We start from the raw sequence: 24849 nt of genomic DNA on the forward strand, positions 1-24849 counted from the left end.
TTAGTTTTTCTTCTTCTTTAGTTTAAATTGGGGTATAAAAAGGCTCTGTTCTACCCATGGTTCTAATAATATAAGAATTTCATTAAAGACATTTTAAGTGTATAATATATATCTGTTTTTATTAAATATTAAGCATTCTGCTAGTTGTAACAATGACTTCTGTTTTCATAGCACACTAAAAAAGACCTTGATGGATTTCGCAAGCTATTTCATAGATTTTTGCAAGAAAAGGGACCTTCTGTGGATTGGGGAAAAATCCAGAGACCTCCAGAAGATTCGGTAAGTTTTAGGTAATATGTAGGAAATTTTAAGATAATTTATGACATTGGTTTAACATTGGAAATAGAGTAGTATAAAAGGGCCAGTAAAAACCATCACTTCAGACACAGACAGGAGTGCTGCTTTGCATTAACTGTCCCCTCGTGCTGTAATTATGGAGATAGCCTGCTACCACTTTCCCTTCCATTAGACCCATCTTTCCAGTTCTGCAGAGGACTGTGAAAGTCTAATCTCCCTTTACCACTACCTAATAACTTAATATCCCTGACTATGAGGCAGTTCTTTGGCAAAGTACCAAACACAGTAAGAACTTCACTTATGTTCTTTTCTTCCTTCTCTCTCCCAAACCATCTGATGTCTTTTTGTCTGGAGGGTCATGTACAGATGCTAAGTCAGCTACTTAAAGGCCTCTCCATGCTTTCAACCCACACAGCCATATTTCCCTTGCCTTCCTTGTGGGAACCAACCCAGCTGTTCCTTTGCACACATTCTATTTCTAGACTTCTGTGTATGTTGTTTCCTTAGAATGCTATGGGCTCTTCACCTGTCAAAATCTTGCTTATTCTTTGAGGCTCAGTCCAATGCTTCCACCACTATCATCAGCCCCTAGCAGAAAGCTGCATTGAAAAGGTGTGGTGCAATAGTACCAGAGGTTCAAATCCTAGCTCTACTACGTATGAGCTTTGTGTCAAAGGAGAATAATACCAAGTGCTTTATGTACTTTACAGGGTTGTTGTGAGGCTTCATGAAGAAACATATGTGGAAACATGTTAAACTCTGAAGCATTTTGCAGATGTTAGTGGTTTTTTCTACCATCATGTGGCACTAAGCCACCCTAATTGGAATTAGTTGTTTGTATGCCTGTGTTGTCTTCATACTAGGTTTTAAGGCCAGGGAACCATGTGTCCTGAACTAATGTTTGTTGAATGGATCATTTAAATGAAGTGATTGTCTAGAGGGGGGACCAAGATGGTGGCATAGGAGGATGCTGAACTTGCTCTCCCCCTAAGAACACGTGGAATGTACATCTATATTTAGAGTAATTCCTCCTGAGAGCCAATTGAACAGCTTCGGAACAACAGACGAGAGAGAGACCACACAGAGAAGGTTGGGGAACTGTAAGAGTTCTCCGGAGCTGAGGGAACTATCCAGGAGCGCCAGTGTTTGTTTCCCCTGCACATGGATAGTGGGCAGAAACTCCATCCTGGTTCTCTGGCCAACCTGCAAGACCACTGTAGCATGTCCCAGCCACCCCTCCCGGAGTTAGATCTCGCAGGAACAGGAGGATCTAGGACCACAGCATACAGACAAAGGGGCCACTCCACTGTGCATGCACGCAGGATTCCCACCTAAATAGAGTATGGAGTTAGCAAAACTCTGTGGTACCCACGTGCAGGGCTTCCTGGTCCAGAGAAAGGGCAGAGATAGTGGAGCTGACCCACTCAGAGAGGGTGCGGAACTAGGAAAGTGTGATAGTGCATGCGCACACAGGCCTGCTGCATCCAGAAAAAGTGCAGAGCTAGGAGGGTGTTGTGAGGCACAGCAGAGCAGCCCTGCCCAGACTGGGCTCAGGCAACAGACAAAGCAACAGGTCATGCTGCCTGTACACTGAGCAGCTCTGCCCACGCCAGGCAGCTCTGCCCAGATCAGAAGGGCAAGGATGCACACATATACCAGGCTGTCCCACCCAGAGCCCACTCCTTCTGGGCAGGCGCTGCACCACGCATGCCCACCCAGACTACAACCAGCCTGCCCAAACCATGCAGGACACAGTTACACAGAGGTGACTTTCAAAATTGGAAGATAGAGCTATTTCATTTAACTCATAGGCAAGCAAAATCTAAAGGAGTTCACTACCACGAAACTGGCTTTACAAGAAATATTAAAGGGTCTTCTCTTTTCAGAAAAGGAAAAGTCATAACCAGAAATAAGAAAATACAGGAAAGGAAAAAAATCTCACTGGTAAAGGTACATATATAATAAACTCAGTGAATCAACCACTTAAAAAGCAATATAAAGCTTAAAAGACAAAAGTAGCAAAATTAACTATAACTACAATAAATAAGGGATGCACAAAATAAAAAGATACAAAACATGACATCAAAACGTAAAGAGTGAAGGGGGAGTAAAAATGTAGTGCTTTCAGAATGTGATTAAACGTAAATGCCTATCAGCTTAAAATAGACTGCTGTAGACTTAAGTGGATGTGTATGGACCTCATGGTAACCATAAATCAAAAGTCTACAAAAAAATAAAGAGAAAGGAACACAATCAAAATGCTAAAGAAAACCAGCAAATCAAAAGGAAAGAGATCAAGAGAAGAAGAAAGGAACATAGAAGAGCAACAAAAACAACCAAAGAAACAGTTAACACAATGGCAATAAGCATAGTACCCATCAATAATTACTTTAAATGTAATGGACTAAATGTGCCAATCAAAAGACATAGGGTGGCAGGATGGATAAAAAAACAAGACTTACCTATATGTTGCCTACAGGAGACTCACTTTAGGTCAAAAGAGACACACAGACTGAAAGTTAAGGGATGGAAAAAGATATTCTGTGTAAATAGAAACAATAAGAAAGCCGAGATAGCAACACTTGTATCAGACAAAATGGACTTTAAAACAAAGAATATAAAAAGACAAAGGACATTACATAGTGATAAAGGGGTTAATCCAAGAAGGATATAACATTGTAAATATCTACTCACCCAACATAGACACACTTGGGTATATAAAGTAAATATTAATGGTTGTAAAAGCAGAAATTAACAGTAATACAATAATAGTTGGGGACTTTAATACTCTACTTATCTCAATGGGTAGATCACCCAGATAGAAAATTAATAAGGAAATAGTGGCTTAAATGCCACATTAGACCAGTTTGATTTTAATAGACACTTGTAGACTATTTCAACCCCAAACTGCAGATTTCACATTTTTTCAAGTGCACATGGAACTTTTTCCAGAATAGACCACATATTAGGCTACAAAAGAAGCCTCAATAAATTTAAGAAGATTTAAGTTATATCAAGTGTGTTTTCTGACCATGATAGAATGAAACTGGAAGTCAACTACAGGAAGAATACTGGAAAAAACACAAATACGTGGAGATTAAACAAGCTACTAAACCACCAATGTATCAAAGAGGAAATCAAAAGGGAAATCAAAAACTACCTTGAGACAAATGAAAATGAAAACACAAGTTTGCAAAATTTATGGGATGCAGCAAAAGCAGTTCTAAGAGAAAAGTTCATAGCTATACATACAGGTCTACCTCAAGAAGCAAGAAAAATGCCAAATAAACAATCTAACTTGACACCTAAAGGAAATAAAAAAAGAACAAATAAAACCCAAAGTAGAAGGAAAGAAATAATAAATATCAGAGCAGAAATAAAATAGGGACTAGAAAAACAATACAAAAGATTAATGAAACTAAGAGCTGGTTCTTTGAAAGGGTAAGTAAAACTAACAAACCCTTAGCAAGACTCATAAAAAAAAAACGATAGACCCCAAAAAAAGTAAAATGAGAAATGAACAAGGAGAGATTACAGCCAACACCACAGAAATATGAAGGACCATTAAAGAATACTATGAACAATTAAAATATATGCCAACATATTGGATAATCTAGAAGAAATGGATAAATTTCTAGAAACATACAACCTTTTAAGACTAAACCAGGAAGAAACAGAGAAACTGAACAGACCATTACTAGCAATAAAATTGAAGCAGTAATAAAAAAACTCCCAACAAAAGCCTAGGACCAGATGGCTTCACAGATGAATTCTACCAAACATTTAAAGAAAATTAGTACCTATTTTTTTCAAACTATTCCAAAATATTGAAGAGGAAGCCATGCTTCCAAACTCATTCTGTGAGGCCAGCATTACCCTGACACCAAAACCAGACAAAGACACTACAAAAAAAGAAAATTACAGGTCAATATCCCTGATGAACATAGAGGCAAAAGTTCTCAGCAAAATACTAGCAAACCTTATTCAACAGTACGTTAAAAGGATTATACATCTTTATCAAGTGGGACTTATACCAGTGATGCAAGGGTGTTTCAACAGCCACAAAATAATTAATGAGATTCATCACATCAATAAAAACAAGCACAAAAATCATATGTTTATGTCAGTAGATGCCGAAAAAGTATTTGACAAAATTCAACATCCATTTATGATAAAAACTGAACAAAGTGAGTATAAAAGGAACTTGTCCCAACATGATAAAGGCTACATATGACAAACCCACAGCTAATATCATACCCAATGGTGAAAAGCTGAAGCTTTTCCTTTAAGATGAGGAACAAGACAGGATGCCCCCTCTCACCGCTGTTACTCAATGTGGTATTAGACTAGCCATACGGTCAGGTAAGAAAAAGAAATGAAAGCATCCAAATGGGAAAGGAAGAAGTGAAACTGTCACTATTTGCAGATGACATGATATTCCATATAGAAAACTCTAAAGAATCCACCAAAAAACTAATAGAATTAATAAAAGAACTCAGTAAAGTAGCAGGATACAAAATTAATATACAGAAAGCTGCCGCATTTCTATAAACTAATAACAAATGATCAGGAGACATTAAGAAAACAATCCCGTTTATAATTGCATGAAAAAGAATAAAATACCTAGAAATAAATTTAATAACCAAGGAGGTGAAATACCTATACTCTGAAAACTATAAGAAGTGGGAACACAAGGTCCCCGGTTGATTTATGATTGTCACGGTTCTTGTTTTAAAGTCCTCAAACGGTTGGGGTTGTTGTTTGTTAATGGGGAGGAGTTATATGGGGGTCAACTTTTTTATTTTTGATTGAGGCAGAGAATTGGCATAAAGAATATCATACCAATATGATATTTAGTTACAATAGTTTTGCTCCATAAAATAACAGAGCTTTTCATACTCTTAGTCTGTTAGTACAAAAACATTGAGATGTCTATGTTTAAATGACAAGGCATTCTGAGAAAGTTACAGTGTATATGCCCAGTAAAAGTACATAGTTTTTGTTGTTTGTTTGTTTTAAGATGAATCGGAGTATATTGTGCAGCTAATGTTTGCCCATCTTTCTGAAAGACTTACTACAGGCAATTGGGCGAAGGATCTGACATGAGTGACACAGGATGGTTTGTTCTGAATATGGTGACTTCCCAACTGCAGTCAGCTAATGGCAAAGCCATTAGAGACTTGTGTGTGTGTGTAAAGAGAAAATGAGATCCTGAATGTGTAAAAATATTCTACCAGAAGGAAACAGTGGTATTTGAGGAAATGGCCCTGAGGACATGGCTGGATATAAGAGCCTCATCTTTTCCTTGATATAAAGCTTTAAAGTGGTAGTATATAGAATCACTAATCTAAGCAAATATACTAATACTAATTTACCAAATATTGACAAATCTAATTCCCTACTTTTTGATTCCACATTGAATTGAACAGTCTTTAGTTTTCCCCAGGACTACCTTCTTTCACATGCCTTTATGTACAGGACTTTTATTTCAGGAAGGGGACATGCCTAAGGAGGCTGACCATGAGTCTGTGATTCTTACTTCCATTCTAGTTATTTATTGTTTCACTTTATAAATAGTAATGGTAAAGATGTGGCTGCTTTGGTGTCAGTTCCATGACTGATTTGGAGAAACCCCAGGTAATGTTGTTGGACAGGGGCTCTAACCACGGCCCTTGTGTGCATAGTACCCCCAGAATTGAGCTCCTTGGGAAAATCGTAGCCTGGGTAATAGTGGCAGTACCACTCTTTGAGCATCCCATTCCCCCCTCCTCAACCCCCACCCTACGGTGAGTCATTTTGGACCTTGGTTCATGTGTTGCAAGGCCTAATACAGATTATTTTAATATTAGGCCTTGCATATATTAAATGTATATGTTTTATGCAGGTATTTTGCATCTTATAATCAGATGAGAAAAGCATATTTGTGAGGTTCTCCTATCCCACATCTTCATCTGTGGTACAACTGTGAGGCAGTTTCCATTATCTTGATTAATATAGGACAGCCCTGAACCTACAAGATTTACTGGGAGAATTTTTATATAAAATGAGATAGGTGACCCATTCCTACCTCTAATTTTAATCCTTTCTGCTCTGTAATTCCTTGGGGATATTTTACTAAATCCTTTTCCTATTTTAGATCAGATGTGGACAGCTGACGCTCTGCTTCTCCTATTTGATAGCCAAGATAAGACTGCAATATTTACACCAGACATCTCAACCTGGGAGGTCTTTACAGGGGTTGTAGGCCCTTCATAGATTTCTTTGTAAATGAAACTGTGGATACATGTACACTTTTTCAGAGCAGACTTCTTGGTTACACTGGAGAGATGTCCGAAACTACACTTTCCATTTATGAGAGGAACTAATGGAACATTGGAACAGAATTTAAAAATCATGCTTCATTATATACCTCAAACAGTTTGTTTAGATATTCAACATTGTAAAATACCAACCCAAATAGTTAAATGCTTATTTTTATTTTTTTTTAATGTGGTAAACAAACCTTATAAGGTTAATTGGCATTTTAGCTGTTAATAGCTTTTATGTTTTTTAATGTCAGGTTTATTGAGGTGTAACTTACATATAGTAAAATGGACCCTTTTCTGTGTACAGTTTTATGAGTTCTGGCAAATGTATGTATATACTCGTTGAATTACGATCACAGTCAAGATATAGAACATCATCCGGAACAGTTCACTGTGAGCTTTACAATATGCTTCTTCTTAAACCTCCTACAAGCCTCTGGTTCCCACTTCCCACATCAATTAAACACACAAGCTAAGCAAATATGTATCTTTTTAAAATACTACCTTTTCCTTCATTCAGACTTCTCCAAAGGAAGAGGTCAGCCTAGCCTCCACCCTCTGTTTTATGTTATCTGGCCTTTCTTTTAGCCTTTGACCACCCCTCCCCCACACACCTGCCTTTAATCTTCCATAGAACTTTCTTTTTATAGCCTCTGGCCTTTTCGCCTGCCCCTACCTTCATTTCTTCAAGGCTACTCCAACAATGTGAATTATGTAATAAAGTTAACAATGTGCTTTACACTACTTGACTCAGTGGCTGTTTAGTACCTCAGCGTTTAAAGCTAGTGTACAGAATAGACAGGATGCTGTTAGAGGCTTCAGTTTTATTTTTAAGAGAATTTAGGAATATCAGTTATTTGAAAGCATCTTTTGTCCACAGACTAACAGAAGGGTTTTCTTGTAGGGGAGATGTGAGGTGATTTCAGTAAAGAATTAGTCCTAGTCACATAAGCTGGTTGGCGTTTGGACCCTCCCGTCTCTTCTATTTGAACTCGTTTCCAACTCCTTGGGTCATCTACTTCTGCCCTTTATAATCCACACTAAAGTGGAGTGTTCTTTGAAAACTACCACCTTAGCTGATAAAGATATGGTCCAGATGCCTCTCAGGGTTGACTAATTTTATGACTTCAGCTGATTTCTATAAAAGGATAATGAATATTTTTTTAGTGCTTGAGTTTTATCTTTTTATCATACATATTTGTTTTGCCTTTTGCAGTTAAAAAAAATATCCAGAAGTTTTTGAACTTCCTAGAATTTCTATAAAGAATTCTAGGTTACACTAAGGTTTGGGGAGCAGTTGGCACCTTTCTTCATAGTTAACCTCCTACTTTGTAGGATCATTTGCCATCTGTAACCACTCTTTTTTTGTTGTTGGTTTCTTATTTTTGTCATTTGGGTTTTCTACCAGTTCTTTTCTTGTCATCTGTTCTCTAGTTTACCAGGTTTAAAGTACACAATTGTAATGGGGATATTTTAATTTTATATCTCTTCAGCATTTGGGAAGTTGCTACAGTTTTTAATGGAACAGCAGTGGGTATGGGACTTTGAGATGCAAAAATATCAAGAGTAACAAAATGCCATAAGAATTGAATAAGTGAGAAGCAATTCATCGTATGTTTTAAAATAAGCTTTAAATTTTAGAATAGTTTGATTTATAGAAAAGTTGCAAAGATACACTGTTTTTTTTTAACCAGAAACATATTGCTATCCAAGCTGATTTTTGTTACCTATATCCCATTTTCAGACTTCTTCCTGTGTCAGTACAAATGCAAAATAATTGCTGAAAATGCTGGTGAAATTTTTCTTCCAAACTCAAAACAGAAAATAAATAAAAGATAGTTGATAAGAAATGTGGAAATGGCAGAGGGATACCTGTGACTAGAATAAATATGGAAAGGAGTGTAAGAAAGCCATTAAACAAAGATTTATATTTATATAGATGGGCTTGTTTAAAACAAGTGTCTTTAGTCTTAAAGCCCTCAGGAGATTGGAAAGTTTTCTATTTCAGAAGAGCATGAAACAAACACCATTTCAAAAGTTTTTGTATTTTAATGAAACAAAGATTTGTAAGCATTTTTTATTTTTAAAAGTTTATAAAGACCTATGTATGCAAAGCTCTGTATCTGTAGTTAATGCCTATTGTCCATGTTGGGGTGCTTACATGTCTGATACTGTACTGAATGCTTTATGTTTGTGATCTCATTTAATATTCACAATAGACCTGGAAGATGGGCATTATTATGCTCACTTAATAGAAGAGGAAACTGAAGTTAACAGTAACTTGCCTAAGAGAAAGAGTCCTGATATGAACTATGTAGTCAGGCTCCAAAGACCTAGTTCTTTGGTATCAGTAACAATAATGGAGTGAGCTCTTCAAAGCCTACAGCCCTAACTTTATCTCTAGTGCAAAGAATGTGACATACTTTATGTGCTTATCAACAACAGTAATAATGGAAATGACAGCAAACACTTAATCACTAATGTACCAAGCATTGTTCTCAGCTCTTTATATGCATTTTCTCACACAACTCTAGGAGCTCGCTATTATCCCTGTTTCACCATGGAAGACTCTCCAACTGAAAGGGATCGAGTTGTCCACACAGTTTGCTTAACTAGTGAGTAAGTGGTAGAACCGGTATTTAGGCCCAGATCTGTCTGAGCCCAGACTCTCAACCACTATGGTATGTTACAGAGCAGTCCCCAGTTGCTATCAGTGTTTGAAAGGAACGTGAAAGTCTTTGAAGCAGGGCTTTTCCATCGTTTCTCCATCTTGAGTAGAACTGTTGAGTAGGCTCCACTCCTTCCCTTAGACCGTAAAATACCTTCACTTCTCTTTGAAGTTCTTCCAGCAACACATTTAACAAATATTTATTGAATAGCTACTGTGTGGTGGGCTTTTATCTAGACACTGGGATACAAGTGAACAAGATAGACAAGGGCCTACCACTCAAGGAGCTTCATTCTAGTGGGAGAGAGAAAACATAAATGCGTAAAGAAGTAAGATACTCTTAAAGACTAATTTCCCATCGCTGCTGTCCTGGCCCAGGCTTACCTGTAGCAGTCACAACTGCCTGGCTGAAGTCTCTTTGATTTGCCTGTAGTCACTACACAAAGCTACAGAAGTATCCCTTATTCATTACTTTTTTTCTACAAGTTTATCAAATACCCACTATTTTAATTATTGGGAATCCAAAAATAAAGACAATCACTGCTCTTAAGAGCTTACAGCTTTGTACAGTGCTTCCCAATCTTTTCCATATAATGACATATGTAGAAAATGAATGGGGGTTAAGACAAGAGGCTGTTTAGCTGGGAGGGGGACTTGCTTTCTCCAGCTCTGCCTAGCTGCTTAAAGCGATAAAGGAATCAACGGGATAGGCATGCAGTAATAGAAAACAAGTTTTGAATTTTTGGTTTACTAGAGAGATGTTTGCACAAAGATATGTATATAGTCCAATGGTATAAGTTAATAGCTATATTTCACTAAACATCTTCTACCTAACAAACAAGAGAGATTAACTGGTGTTCTCCATTTTCTTTGAATGCTTGGTCTACTCTTACAAGTTCTTCTCTCACTAGTGAAGTGACTTGTTCACTAAAATTCAATTGTGTTTGTTCCCAAACCTGTTCATGCCAGTTATATTTGTTGTAATGAATGACAAATGTAATTAAATTTTATATAAACCAATGAAATGGATTTTTAAAAAGTCATTCATATGAAAAATGAGTTGAATGCTTTGGCAAAATCAGATAAAGATGAGTAGCTGAAAAAAAGCTATTGAATTAGGTGTGGGTAAGACAAGTAGGAAAGATAGAGAAAATTGCGTAAGTCTAGGATTATTCTACTACATGCATGTTGTTTCACAGATGACTGAGCTCTTGATCCACTTGGAAGAAAGGAAACTGGCTATCACAGATGGTATATCATTGACGTGGTTTACATAAGATGACTCAGAGCTCTGGTCAACAGATCCATTCCATACCTAAAGAAAAGACCTTTGTGAATGATTGTACATTTACTTGTAAAAAGTTGAAATAGTTTGTATACCTAAAACGTTTTCATCATTCTATACTTGAACTTAATTTTTAAATTATCTACCTGTCCAGAATGTTGTAGGTAAGTAGGTTTTTGATGTGTGTACCAAGTGTAGCAAGAGAAGGAGCAGTTAAACAATAGGGAAGTCCTAAGAAAGTTAAGGATGAAGAGGTCATGTGAGAACTGAGACTTGAAGTTGGAGTACGAGTTTGCCCAGAAGGTCAGGTGGATATTGCAGGTTTAAGAGAGCATGGTGTACAAAAGCCCAAAGGCATGAGAGAGTGAGAACTACAGTTTTATGGTACTGCTAGACAATAAGAATGGAAATGAGTGGGAGATGATGAGGGTGGACAACGAGGGTAGGGACCATGTCTGCAACTTATTGTCAATTAGGAGGGATCAGTTTGGCTAAACTAAGAAGATCCCAGAAAACACAGGAGATAGGAAGTCCTTAGCTTTATAGCAGGTTAGTTGGAATATATACTACTTTTGGAGGCAGGTGAAGAGTGTCTGTGCTTTTAAATTCTTAAATCCTAAACCCCAAATTACATAGGAAATTTGGATTTCTCATAGCTCTTGGTTACTGTTGGAGAAATGGCTACTAATTTTAATTTTTCCTGTTTTTTTTTGACACCTTTTATCAGAGTTAGCTGACCTTCTTGCCATTTGGTTTCTATACATTGGTGATGTGTATTGAGCAATTTTGTATAGTTTTAAAATCTTTAATGATATTCTGTGCTTAGTCAACAGGTATTTGAGAAATTACCTCATGCTCAGTGTCAATCATTAATATATTCCACCATCACAAGACCACCTACATAGGCATGCTGAATTCATTCTGCCTTCAGTGTATTTAACACTCATTTTTTTCCATTTGAGTAGTAATAGCAGAGAGGTCAAGAACATAGACTCCAGAGTTTTAAATCCTAATCTCATCACTTCTTAGCCATGTAACATTGGGAAGGTTCTTTAACTGTTTTAAGCTTCAATTTCCTCATTCATAAAAAGCAGGCATAATAAAAGTAAGAATTTATAGAGGATTATTGAGAATGTATGTAAAGCATTTACTATGTGCCAGGCACTCTGATAAAGATTAATAGATGTTTGCTATTGTTTTTAAATATGCAAGAAATATTTATTAAGTACCTCCTAGATAAAAGGTACTGAGCATAGAAGAAACAACAGAATTTTATTAAGAATGCAAGTGGTATTTTTTTTTAATTCTATAACTTTCATAATTATGTGTTTTATTTTTGTCTTTGTGAATATATTTTAATACATTATCAGTATAATGATTTTGATATACATTTATGATCATGAATAATACTTTTTATATTTTTAGGAAAATATTCCATCAAGTAGATGAACAGTAAGTTACACCCCTATAATTCTCTTGTATCAGATGTGTTGGTAGTTTGTAGTTTTCATTTTAATAAATAAAGTTCATCTATCCCAACAAATTTTCCTTATTGCAGAGATAAAATTTAGCTAATTCTTTAACCTTCAGGATTACAGGAGGTCTGTGTTCTGTCAGGTCAGTGAGAATAAACAACATAATGCCCTTCATTATGAAAATGGTTAGCTGTATTGAGTTTGATGGGTTTTAATAAAGGGTATCCATATGGTGAAAACCCTATGATATATGTAGAATTGTCTTTAACCAACAACTCCATATGTAGTCATAGATTTTTTTAAAATCTACTAACCTCAAAATAAATGTAAGGCGCTGGCTTTGTCTCAGGAATATTGTAGTTATGAAAAGAATTGGGTGCCCATTCTCATACTGTGTGTGGTATATGTATTTACAGGATTGATTGACATGTGTTCATTGTGGGGTGTAAGGTTTTGTGAGCTGGGGAGGCTTTGCAGGGTGTCCTTGGCAATGGATTATTAGAGTTTAGGTGAAATTACAGGAAGGATGGCTGATGAGCATTATAGGAGTAGTTCTTTGATCGTCTTTCATGAGCATTGCAAAACATTGGAAATCAAATGTTTTTCCTTAATTTTTTGATGGTGGAAAACATGACAGTGAATCCAACCCATCACTTGAAGGAAATGTACTAGTAGGAACACTTGACGGGGCATGAGGCTTGGGAGTTTGTACAATTGTATCAGTGTGTGTTACCTTGGGGGATTCTCCTATAGTGGACATGTAGATTGATTCTGATATGTATATAAATCTTTGCATCTCCAAATTATTTCTTAAAATATTCAGAATTTGGGTTTTGTTCAGAGGATACGAACTTTGGAAAGTGTCCTGTTACCTATTTCAAATTGCTTTCCAGAAAGAGTATACCAGTTTGTACTCCCATTCATATTAATTTATTGGTTCAACAGCTATTTTTTGAGTGCCAGCAGTATATTAGTAGAGGACCATGCTAGTAAAGCCCTATTCTTGTCTAGTTTCTAGTTTCTAATCTAGTGGAGGTGTGGATCATAAAAGATATGTAATGTATATAATGTAATTTTAAGTAGTGATAAATGACATGATCATAAATAAAAACAGGTGAGGGTACAGAGAATGAGAAGTAGAGGTAATACTTTAGACAGGGCAGGCAGAGATAGGAGAGGCCCTTCTAAGTTAACATTGAGTAGAGACTTATAAACTATTTTATTGTCAGTCTCATTACATTTATTAAAACATTGAGTAATGCTTTTAAAAATATTTGCCAATTCAAATGAAAAATATTTTAAATTTTTATTTAAAATTTTGTTTTTTCATTGGCTGTTTATTAATTGTTGCTTGAAATATTTAATTGCAAACTATCCTTTTATGTGTAGTAATTGGTTATTGGACTTTGAATTGCAAAACTGAAAACAAAAGAACTTTCTTAGGAAAATTACTTTTCCAAGCTCAGTGTATAAAATTTATGATATGATTGTTCATTTTATTTGCTTAGTTATCACAGAAGGATTGTTTATAATTACTACACTAATATTCTGGCCCATAAAACTTATTTTTTATACAAAGCAAAGTCTTAGATTCAGGTTTTCTTTATCAAACATGTATATTATATATGATAATCCAATACTTTTTCTTTGAATTATTAAAATAACAAGTGTTTGCAATTTGGTTTCTAAATAGTAATGAAACCACTTTTGCTTTAAACTTAGTATTAATAAAAAAAGAAATAAGTTCCTTATCCAAAGTAGGACAAGAAATAATTTCCAGTGAATAGATTTCATTTATTAATAGTTCTACTTGTTCCATTCATTTATTCAGTTATTTACTCAACAAATATATGAGTGTTGCCAGTGAGCCTGAGACTTAGAGGTGGTGGATATGGTGGGGCAGAACCATATGGCAGTCCCTGCCCTCATGGAGTTTATAGTCATAGAACAGACGTGCAGCACTGAGCAGACAATGAGGAGACAGTGTAATAATTGCTGTGATAGACGCTTGGTAGTACCTGAAGCAATACGTGGGGGCCGCACCAGAGTCCCTCTGGGGTATGAGGGTCACAAGAGGCTTCAAAAGGAAGTGATGATTTTGTTATGTGGTTCTTGGACTCCCTGACAAAGTACATGTTTCCCTGCACACACACACCCTCACAAAAGATTTTAAACATTTAAAAAATTCTTTTAATTGTAATGAAAACCCATAACATAAAATTTACCATCTTAACCATTTTTAAGTGTACTCTTCAGTAGTGTTAAATATAGTCACATGGTTGTGCAACCGATCTCCAGAACTTTTTCGTCTTGCAAAACACAAACTCTGTACCCATTAAACAACTCATTTCCCCCTACCCGCATCCTGTGGCAACCACCATTCTGCTTTCTGTCTCTGTGAATTTCACTACTCTAGATACCTCATACAAGTGGACGGAAGATTTTTTAATCTTAGGTTTCCTTTCTGTTGTTCTGAAAATTGCCTGAGTTCTGCTACCAGTTATATATCCTTGGTTTTGCTTTTCTGGACAAACGTGAGAAGCTCCAAAAGCCCGGGGATTGTTATATGGCAGTGTTCTTGCCAGGGGAAACATGAAGCCAGCCAGCATAGCAGAAGGGAGATCCAGCTCTCTGCGGCCATCCTGAGAAGTGGTCAGGCAATTTGGAGCCACAATAGGAGAAGCAGTTTGGAAAGTCAGAAGTATTATCAAAACGTTTTTCTCATCTCAGAAGCCTGTCTTAACCCAGGGTTTGGCAGACCTTTTCTGTGCAGGTCCAGATAGCAAATAGCTTAGGCTCTGTAGGTGATGCGGTCTCTGTCGTGATTACTCAGCTCAGTCATAGTAGCAAGACAGCCGCCGTAGACAGCATGTAAACTAATGAGCGTGTCTGTGTTCCAGTAACATTTTAGGAAACAGGTGGCAGGCCTGATTGTCCCCCAGGCTAGAGTTTGTTGACCCTTGCCTTAAACTATCCTAAGCTACACATGACTGGAGAGAGACTGGGTGAAACCCATATCCGGGAGGAGATCATTAAGCTTGCTTTGTGACTTGAAGCGGAGGGAGAAACTCAATACCATCCTTTATCAAATTTATGCCATTGTTTATCAGTTGCACATTTTATGTGCCAGTAAGAAAGAAAAAAGTGCAACCAATTAATTCTAAGCCCCTACTGGTTGTATGATGCATCCTGGTTGCAAAAATGTTAAAATGTGGGGTGGATTAGAAAGAGTGTCTGGATCAGTGATGTAGTGATACTAGAAGCCAGCATTTGAATTCTTACCGTGGGCCACACAGTTTGCTTAGCACTTTACATGCATTGTCTCATTTGTCCTCATAACAAATTAATGAAGCAAATGAAAAAGGCTTAGAGCAATTAAACAATTTGCCATAATAAGCAGTGGAGTCTAAGATTCAAACCCAGGCAGCCTGGCAATAAAGCCTGTGCTCTCAGCCACTGAACTGTATGCCTCAGTCATTTTTGGAGCAGTCTTCTTTGTCAAATGATACCATTCGCACTGGAATTGATACAGATTATTACAGTGATTTGAATCATTTCATGGAGGAAACAGCAGTTACATCAATTCCCTTTAGCATGTCCTTGCAATTTTAGACATTTCTCAGGGTAGCCAAGAAATGGTTTTCATCCATTGTGTGCCTGCTGCTTCCCTCAAAGAAGAATTATTAATTAACCTCTTCTGAAAATGTTTTTAAAATGATAACATTTATAAACCAAGCAGAACTGGTGCTGGAAGAGAAGTCTTGGTGCTCCGTGCACAGATAGTACCTGTGATGCCGGCCAGCGCTTGGGTCCTGCTGCTGCAGAGGAGAGGCAGCGCCACATGTCACTGTCATTCTCTTGTGCATCTGTGAGCTCTGCACTGAAGATGGCGCAGTCCTGCATGCGGGATGCAGGCTTCACCAAACATGACCTTACTGACTTTTGAAAGCACAGGAAATATATGAGCCTTTGAGCCCTCACAGTCTGGAGAATTCTGGTGTTTCTAGCGCAAACCTGCATCCAACTGACAGAGCAAGTTGTGAGAGCTTGCTGTGGAGAGAGTTGAGGTTTTCAATACTTGTGATCATCAAAAAGAAAAGTCAAAATGGAATGGCAAGTAAAAATGGCACGCATGTGACCATCTCAGACTACATCATGTGGCATCTTATTCAAACCAAACAGAAGCCTTCTCATTGAAATTCAGTTTGGAGACAGTTCAAGTTTAGTTTTTGCTTTATTTGCATATTAACTTGACACTGAGAGGTAAATGGCGTCTCTCAATAAAGATTATTTTTATATTCTGTGAATGAAATTTCCACTGTACTGAAGTAAATTTTATTCAGAATGTTTTGTTTTGGCGGGGGAGAGGGGATGGGATTGCACTTTTCTGAAAGAGAGTCCATTAACTTGTGATTTTCACAAGTGCCTAATAGCTCATAAAGCCCGATAACCACTGGTCTGACTGAGATGTGGAGGATGAAGAAATGGTATTTGGTGAGGTGAGGCTGCATGCAGCGGTGGGGCCGGGCAGTGCAGAGGCCTACAGGCAAGAGCTGTGGCACGTCAGCGATCCCAGCCATGGGCCTGGAGCTCAGTGTGTCGGGGAAGTAGGAGAGGGAAGAGGGGAAGACAAAAGGGCAAATCATTAAGGACCTAGAAAACCATGTCTTCCAATTAGGATGATTCAGCTACATTTAGTAATGAAACTCAAAGTAACACACACTCACACGCACGCACACACACACGCACACACACAACATCTAGACAGAGGCAGTCCAGAGCTAGGGCAGCTTGGTGGTTATCAGGAACCTGGGCTTCTCTATCTTGCCACTCGGCTGTGTCCTCATGGTGTCCCAGATGACCACCCAAATAAACGTTAGTCACCATGTCTCCATTCCAAACAGCAGGAAGGCGGACGAAGGGTATATCCTCTGCCCTTTCATAGAGACCTTCTGAAAATCTTTCAACTTACTTCCAGTCAGTCACATTGGCTGGAACTTTGACACAAGGGGAGACTGGGAAATGTGGTCTTTTATTTGGGATGGTGGTGTGCGCAGCTGAAAATCTGGGTTCCACAATGGAAGAGAAAAAAGAACGTTGGGGCAGGCAGCCAATAACTCTGCCATGCCATGGCAGTGTCTTATTTTTGTGAATGTTGTAATAAGGAGACAAAGATGTTTAAATTCTTTTTTATAAAATGACCACTTGCAAGGTGGAGGGTAAGTAGGCCATAGAGACTCCCACAGTAACAGGTGAGAGGTGAGCAGGGTGCTGATTGATGGCAAGACTGACAGGACTGGTCGTCGATCAGATGTGAGCAGACTCCTGGCTTAGCAGCTGGGTGTGTCTTAGTGCTATAAAGAGAGGGGTGATTGAAGCCATGCGATTGGAGCAGATTGCCAGGGATGAAGAGGTCTGCTTAGAATGGGCTTGAAAAGGATCAGGCAGAAAGAGGAGAATAGAATTTGGTTTTTCAGAAGTCAAGGATAATAGAACATTTCAAAATTTAGGGAGTAGTTAGTTAATTGTGTCAAATGCAGCTGAGAGTGCAAGTAAGAGAAGTATTGATGTTATTGGTAGGACTTAGGTGTCAGGAGGTTATTGATGACCTTTTTAAGATCATTTCATTGAATGATGGCGACAACTAGATTGCAGTGGGTGAAGGAGTGAAAGGGAGGTGAATGTAGCAACGTTTCGCCTCTAAGATGTAGGGAGAAAGGATGTGGGTGCTGGAAAGGATGAGCGAGTACATGTGTTGCTGTTTTTTGGGGGGTTTAGACGGCAACTATTTGAATGTGTTCATGCTGATGGAAAGGAACGGAAAAGGAGAGGCTAAAGATGAGACTGGATGATTGATGAATGGGGTTCTTGAGATGAGCGCTGGTGGAGAGACTGCGTTAGGGTGGGAGACAGCTCTTCTGATAACCAGAAGAAGGGGAAGCAGCAAAGATGAAGATGCAGGAAGGTCCTGACAATCTGGTGGCAGAAGGTTGAGGGCCATTCTGTATGATGGCTTTTCTTTGCTTTATGAAATAGGAGTGTAGCTCAGCTTGGTGGCTGAGGGGGTGTTGGTGAGCTTGTTGGTGAACCATGGGATAAAGTACTCGTACATGATTTGCCAGCTTTCCCTAATGAAAAAGAAAAATCTGTGGTCTAGGTATGATTTTTCTGTCATGAATTCATCTGTAGGAGCTTTCAAACAACCCAGACTTTGGTCGTTACCTTTAGAAACGTGAAATGAGGGAACGATCTGCGAAGGTGCCGAGCATGGGACGTGGCACACATGTGCTGTGCAGCAAGGGTTGCGGGAATAAGCCGATGTTCCTGGGACACATCCTGTGCATATGCAGAGTCACTCCAAACTTGTTTTTCTGTTTACGCAGATCATTCTTTCCGGCAAACTTGCTTTTGTTGAAAAAAAAATCTTTCAGAGTGCAATAATCATACCCTTGTGAATCGTAACAGGGCAGGTACTGTTAGCTTGTTTGGGGAACTTGGCACTGTCTCCAGGAACAGCACAAATATGTTACCAAGAACTGGGTTGTACTGTTGCTAATGGGAACAGTGTGTCCACGACTGTGGGATGAATCCGCTTTTCTTCTAACTGGAAACTAAGTTGTGCACAGACTTGGCAGGACACAGATCACGGTAGACAGTTTTTAAAAGATCCTTTAAAAAATCTTTCAGCTTCTGCAGAAAAACTAGATTGACATCCTAGAGGGCAGAATGTTGTTTAAATCACGTTCTTTGGTAGATTGCCAACTACTTTCTTTTGTTCGTTCCCCAGAGGAAGTTGGGTCATTGACCAATTCTTTTATCCCAGGGAGATGAGAACATGAGTGGCCCGGCCTCCCTTACACGGTGCAGGGAGCCTTATGGGGTTTGCCCCCCCCCCTCACCTGTAGAGATTGCCCTACTGTATATTTAGTTGCAGTATAGGTCTTCTTAGAACACTGAATGCTATTCATGTCTGGGAGAGAGAAAGACAGGGTGATTGGGATCGAAAGCACAAAGATCGCACTAGTAATTGACTGATGTGATTCAGTCAGAGTCACTTTGAGGCCGTACCCCACAGTGCCTGGTACTCCCTGTTGTCTCCAAACAACACTTTTCCTGAGTAGATATCTGTGCATTCTCCTGAGGGAGCTGAGAAGGGGAAAGTGGAGAGCAGGTTGAAAAATGTCTGTCACTAGGTATGTCCAGTGTAACTTCAGCTGTTGCCACGCAACTTTCTAACACAGATGCCCTTGGTTTATGGAACTAAATTGAGCTCTGTGGGATTGCTTGCTTCCTGAAGTCCCTGAAGAGGGTGTGGACAACATGACCAACAGAGAGAACTTCTATTGGCATATAGGGTGATTTACATGGTGGAAAGCTGTGCTTCCCACCTAATTTAACCCGTAATAAGCTTTAGACAGAGTGTCCTGACTTCTTGGAATCAAACAATTGGTACCTTTCTTTGCATGTATGTATATATCCATCCATCTGTAGATGGACATTTGAGTTGCTTCCGCTTTGGGGCTATTGTGAATAATGCTGCTATGAAGGTAAGTGTACAAGCATGTCTTTGAGAATCTGTTTTCTTTTCTTTTTTTTTTTTTTTTTTTTAATTAAATTTATTGGGGTGACAATTGTTAGTAAAATTACATAGATTTCAGGTGTACAATTCTGTATTACATCATCTATAAATCCCATTGTATGTTCATCACCCAGAGTCAGTTCTTCCATCACCATATATTCGGAGAATCTGTTTTCAATTATTGGGGGTATAAACTCGGAAGTGGAACTGCTGAATCATGATAATTCTATTTTTAATTTATTTTGGAACCACCATACTTTTTTCCTTAACATCTTCACCAGTTTTACATTCCCACCAACAGTGCACAATGATTCCAAAAGCATTTTTTAAAAATATTGATGATGTGTGTTCAATGTTGCTATGCTGACATGATTCTAATTTGTACGGTCTTTGGATTTTCTGTATATAAAATTATATCTGTGAATAATGACACTTTTCTCCTAATGGACATATAGATTTGAATACTATATGACAATGAAAAGTGAATGTACTATAGTTACATGCATTAATGTGACTTATTCTTAAATATAACTTTGAGTTAAAGAAGCAAGGTACAAGAGGATACTTCATGGTATGATTCAATTTATCTAAAAGTTTAGAGACAAAACTAAGTAAAAATGTTATTATAGAGACATACATAGGTGGTAAAACCAGCGAATAAAAGTCAAGATGGTGGTTACCACTAAGGGTGGGAGAGGAAAGTGATTAGGGACAGACACATGCAGGCTTCTAAATTATGGCAGCGTTCCTTTTTATTTAGGTTAATCTTTCAACTGTATATGTATATTTTATAAACTTTGTATGTATGATGTTTCACAATGAAAATTTTTTTAGGTGAAATTGGAAACAGGCCTGTCTCGCCATAAAGAAAAAATTTTTGCTTCTTTGTATTCTATGTTTTTAAAAGTATGTTCAAAGAACCATTAAATAGATAAAAATATTTCTAAACGAACAGTTTTACCTAAAATGAATGCGTGAACTAGGGGTTTTCAGTGAAATTGATTTTCACACTCTTGTGAGACCTCTAAATAATGAGGAACAGAAAGCACTCTTCTCCAAGACTCTCTCCACAGTTTTTTCTGGAAGTCAAAAGTAACTACTAAATGGAAAATCTTGGTGTTTAAAAGATAATTGGAAGTCGGCTCCTTAATAAGACAAGTGTCCATCAAATACCCTACAAATTCTTTACAACATTATTGCGTATATTCCCCCAACAGACTTTCGTATCCCCATGGCAATTTTGTGGTTACTGATTGTGCTTTCTAGTCCCCTCACCTTCTCCCTCATCCCCACCCACCCTCCCATGTAGCAACCCTTAGTTTTTTCTCTACGATTTCTGAGGGGTAATAGATTGGGGTAAGGGGGTTATCACTTTGTGAGGGGTGAAATGTCTAATACATTGTTTTGTACACCTGAAACTAATTAAAAAAAAAGATAATTGGAAAATAATTGGCTTGGTCCCATTTGCTAACCCTTGTGAGTAAATATAATGCACCAAGGAATTCTCCTAACCTAATAGAAGACTTGAAGCCGTTGTATCACAATAGCATTGCTTTTACTGACTCCAACAAGAACTTGATTTTGAAACAGTAGGACCTGTGACATTATAGGAAATGCAGCTGAAATTTTCCACAGAGAAAGCAAAACTCTTTAAGGCAGCCTGGAAGTAACCCTGGGATTGATTTGTTTTAATCTCTCATAAAGCTTTTTGAATTCACTTCTGTAATTCTTTTTTGAAATTTTAGATTCAACCCTATGAAAAGATAAAGGACAGGGGCTTACCGGATAATGTATCTTCTGTGCTGAACAAGCTGGTGGTGGTAAAACTCAACGGTGGTTTGGGAACAAGCATGGGCTGCAAAGGCCCCAAAAGTCTCATTGGTGTGAGGAATGAGAACACCTTTTTGGATCTGACCGTTCAACAAATTGAAGTGAGTAATATTAAGCCTTTCTCTTGAGCTTTCAGTTCTTAGTTTATTATCAATCGTTTTTAGTTCTTAGGTTATTATCAACATTACCTTGTAACGTAACAGGTGTGGATTTCAGCTAGTCAGGGAGCTTGCTATCTTTAGTCTCTGTACTAATGTATAAGAAGGTTTGGTGCTCCTAAGGGCAAATTCTTAGGGTGACATAAGAGCTTTTGATCTTTAAATAGCATTTGCAGTTGCTGAAATCTCTGGATCTATTCGGATTCTCCTTGTACGTCCTCCCCACACACACACTTCCTTTCTAGTGGCAGCCTTCATCACAGCTGGAATGATACGGTTTTATTAACCCCTTTGGGAGGCTGGGGAGAATTTCACATAGGTGGTTGGGTGCCATGGATGCTCAGAACTGTTCTCGGCTTCTCTCTTATGATAGTCATTAGCCACAGCTCATAAGCTTCAGAGGCAGCGGCCCTATCTTCTCATCTCTTTATCCCTAGTGTCAGATGCGGTGCTGGCAGCCACAGCAATAGCACTAGCAGTAGCAGCAGCTAACGGTTATCCAGCACGTACTGTAACCAACTATTATTTGAAGCCCTTTACATGAATTGCTCATTTGTTCCTCTCAACAACTCTGAGATAAGTACTCTTATCCCCATTCTACAGATGAGGAAACCAAGGCACAGAGAGATTGATTTACTTGCCCTGCTTTCCTAGCTAGTTAGTAAGTGCAGAATCAAACTTTGAACATCCTAATTCAGACTGACTTCGAAGACCCTGTTTTCTTCCTATTCGGTGTTGGCCCTTAGCTCCTTCTAAAGATTGAAAAGATTTCAGTTGGGGTATGATTCACAATTCTGGACATAATCCTGAAACTAGGGAGCCATGTGTTTGTAACACATGTTCTTTCCACCCGCTCGGTGCTCTGGACACAGACTAAACGCTTAGTCAGCACTCACCCATGCAGCCAGGCCACAGGGCACTGCGGCTGGGCACAGCTCCAGTCAGACTGCCCCAGGGAGGGAGGGGTGCTGGCTCAGTCACTGACCTGCCATCTCCCTGGCCTCAGTTTAGCCATCTGTGAAATGCAGACAATAGTTTCTGTCTCAAAGTTGTGATTTAATGAGCAAGTACATGGTGAATTGCTTAGCAAAATGTCTGGCTTATGCTAAGTAGTTATTTATTTAAAATCTATGTATTTGGTTGCATCTAGGTAATGTTCCGGACTTCTGTGATTTATAATTGCAAGTTAATTTTATACTTTTTAAGCAAAAGAAAAATAAGTGTGGGTAATCTGTTATTTTCCTCCCTAGCATTTGAACAAAACCTACAATACAGATGTTCCTCTTGTTCTAATGAACTCTTTTAACACAGATGAAGATACAAAAAAAATACTGCAGAAGTACAGTCATTGTCGTGTGAAAATCTACACTTTTAACCAAAGCAGGTACAAGGAGTAAAAATATTAACTCTGAGGGGTTACTCCTGGGAAAGGAGGATTCGGGATGTACATGTGCCAAAGACTAATGTTTGCAAGTGTTTGGTGCCTTTAAGGCTGAACATTTAATAGATTTGATTGTTATAATCACTGTATGGTTCTGTAACCTCCGATTCTTAAAAGAGAATCTGTTGGGGATTCTGTCCCATGTCCAGAATACCTGAGGACAGCTTTAGGTCTTTGCTTCCTGGGGCATATTTGGGCTCCAGGTGGGGCTATGAAAATCTGTATTCCACAGTACTGATAACCTTTCCTATGGGGATTTCTTTAACACCCTAATATAAGGTTGGGGGAAATTTAATAAATTCTGGAGAAAATCATCTACTTTGGGGAAGGGAGAATAAATAAAAAGGAATTCAGATAATGAATTGTGATAAAGCTCAGACAAATGGGGAAATGAGGCTTCCATTTAATGACAGACATGGGTCTGTGTGAACGGGTACAGAAAGGGTATTTCTAAAGTTGTACCATTAGTTTTTTTGGGTTTGTTTTTTTCCCCAATACATTTTTCCTTGGACACTTTCTTATGTCACAGGTGGCCTGCCCCCGTATTCCAGTTGGTCTTCAGTCTGTTACAGGGCGAGCTCCTCTTCCCCCATCGCCAGCCCCTGCACGTGCTCACGAGGGGTAGGCAGCAGATTTCCCTGAGCACTGACCTGCTGTTGATTTTCTGGGAGAGAGAGCACCATCCCTGACTATATCTGTTCATAAGAATGGACAGCTTTTCTAAAATAGGTTTCCAGGGAAAAGAATAATTCTATACCGAAATAAGTTTGAGAAAATTTACTTAAAATATCTCCCCTCTTGGAGAATCATAAAACCTATTAATATCTCAAAAATATGGCCTCTCATCTGTATGACCGTGGAAAAATATTTTTGCAGCAAATATTAGTATCTAGGAAACTGAATTTTGGATGAGATTTTCTTAAATGGATTCACCTGTGATTAAATTACTTACTATTAGTAAGACTGAAAAGGAGGGAAGTTTTATTTAACTTTAAATGCATTGTTTTTCTTAAAGGTCTGGAATGCTCTATAGAGTTGATACTGAAAAAGAACTTTTTTTCCTAAGGTACCCAAGGATTAATAAAGAATCTTTACTGCCTGTAGCGAAAGATGTATCGTACTCAGGGGAAAATACAGAAGCTTGGTACCCTCCAGGTCACGGTGACATTTACGCCAGTTTCTACAACTCTGGTTTGCTGGATACCTTTATAGGAGAAGGCAAAGAGTACATTTTTGTGTCTAACATAGACAATCTGGGTGCCACAGTGGATCTTTATATTCTTAATCATCTAATGAACCCACCCAATGGAAAACCCTGTGAATTTGTCATGGAAGTCACAAATAAAACACGCGCCGATGTAAAGGTAAATACTGAGAGAAAGCAGTTCGGGGATTCCCATCTTCACATTTCATAGGTTATGTAGTTCAAACTTTCTTTTTATTGGAAAGTTTCTGTATTAAGCAGAACACATTTCTCCATTTGCTGACCTCACTGGAAGACAGTGAGATAGTATTGTGTAGCGTACCCCACGTTCTGACATAACGGTGTGTATAAATTCAAATTTAATGGTATTACAATCATCTTTATTTTTTGAATGATCTGTATGGTCAATTTTAACTGACCAGTTCCACACATATTCATAACCTAAATCTGAAACGTGAAAACATTTTCAGTACCTTTGTTCAAGCTTTTAATATTCTCCTAGTATGGTGCTTAAATGTTTTCATTTCATTGTTCCTTTAATGAAATTTTACTATTTCTATTTCCACAGCATGTAATTCTCTATATTTCTTAACACTAATATCTCCTT

The 24849-nt window shown here is 38.2% G+C and overlaps 1 protein-coding gene across 3 annotated transcripts in view; it reads left to right on the forward strand.

Annotated features, from left to right (window-relative positions):
* The window catches only part of UGP2 (UDP-glucose pyrophosphorylase 2), a 46318-nt gene that overhangs the window by 15640 nt on the left and 5829 nt on the right, over positions 1 to 24849 (forward strand). For all 3 annotated transcript variants that reach the window (XM_019717927.2, XM_019717938.2, XM_019717923.2), the window contains exons 3-6: positions 172 to 279; positions 21355 to 21540; positions 22848 to 22981; positions 24105 to 24402. In XM_019717927.2, coding sequence (XP_019573486.1) covers positions 172 to 279; positions 21355 to 21540; positions 22848 to 22981; positions 24105 to 24402 — 726 coding nt within the window. The remainder of the gene's footprint in view (positions 1 to 171; positions 280 to 21354; positions 21541 to 22847; positions 22982 to 24104; positions 24403 to 24849) is intronic.

Source organism: Rhinolophus sinicus, linkage group LG05 (genome assembly GCF_036562045.2).
Source record: "Rhinolophus sinicus isolate RSC01 linkage group LG05, ASM3656204v1, whole genome shotgun sequence".
Classification (NCBI taxonomy): domain Eukaryota; kingdom Metazoa; phylum Chordata; class Mammalia; order Chiroptera; family Rhinolophidae; genus Rhinolophus; species Rhinolophus sinicus.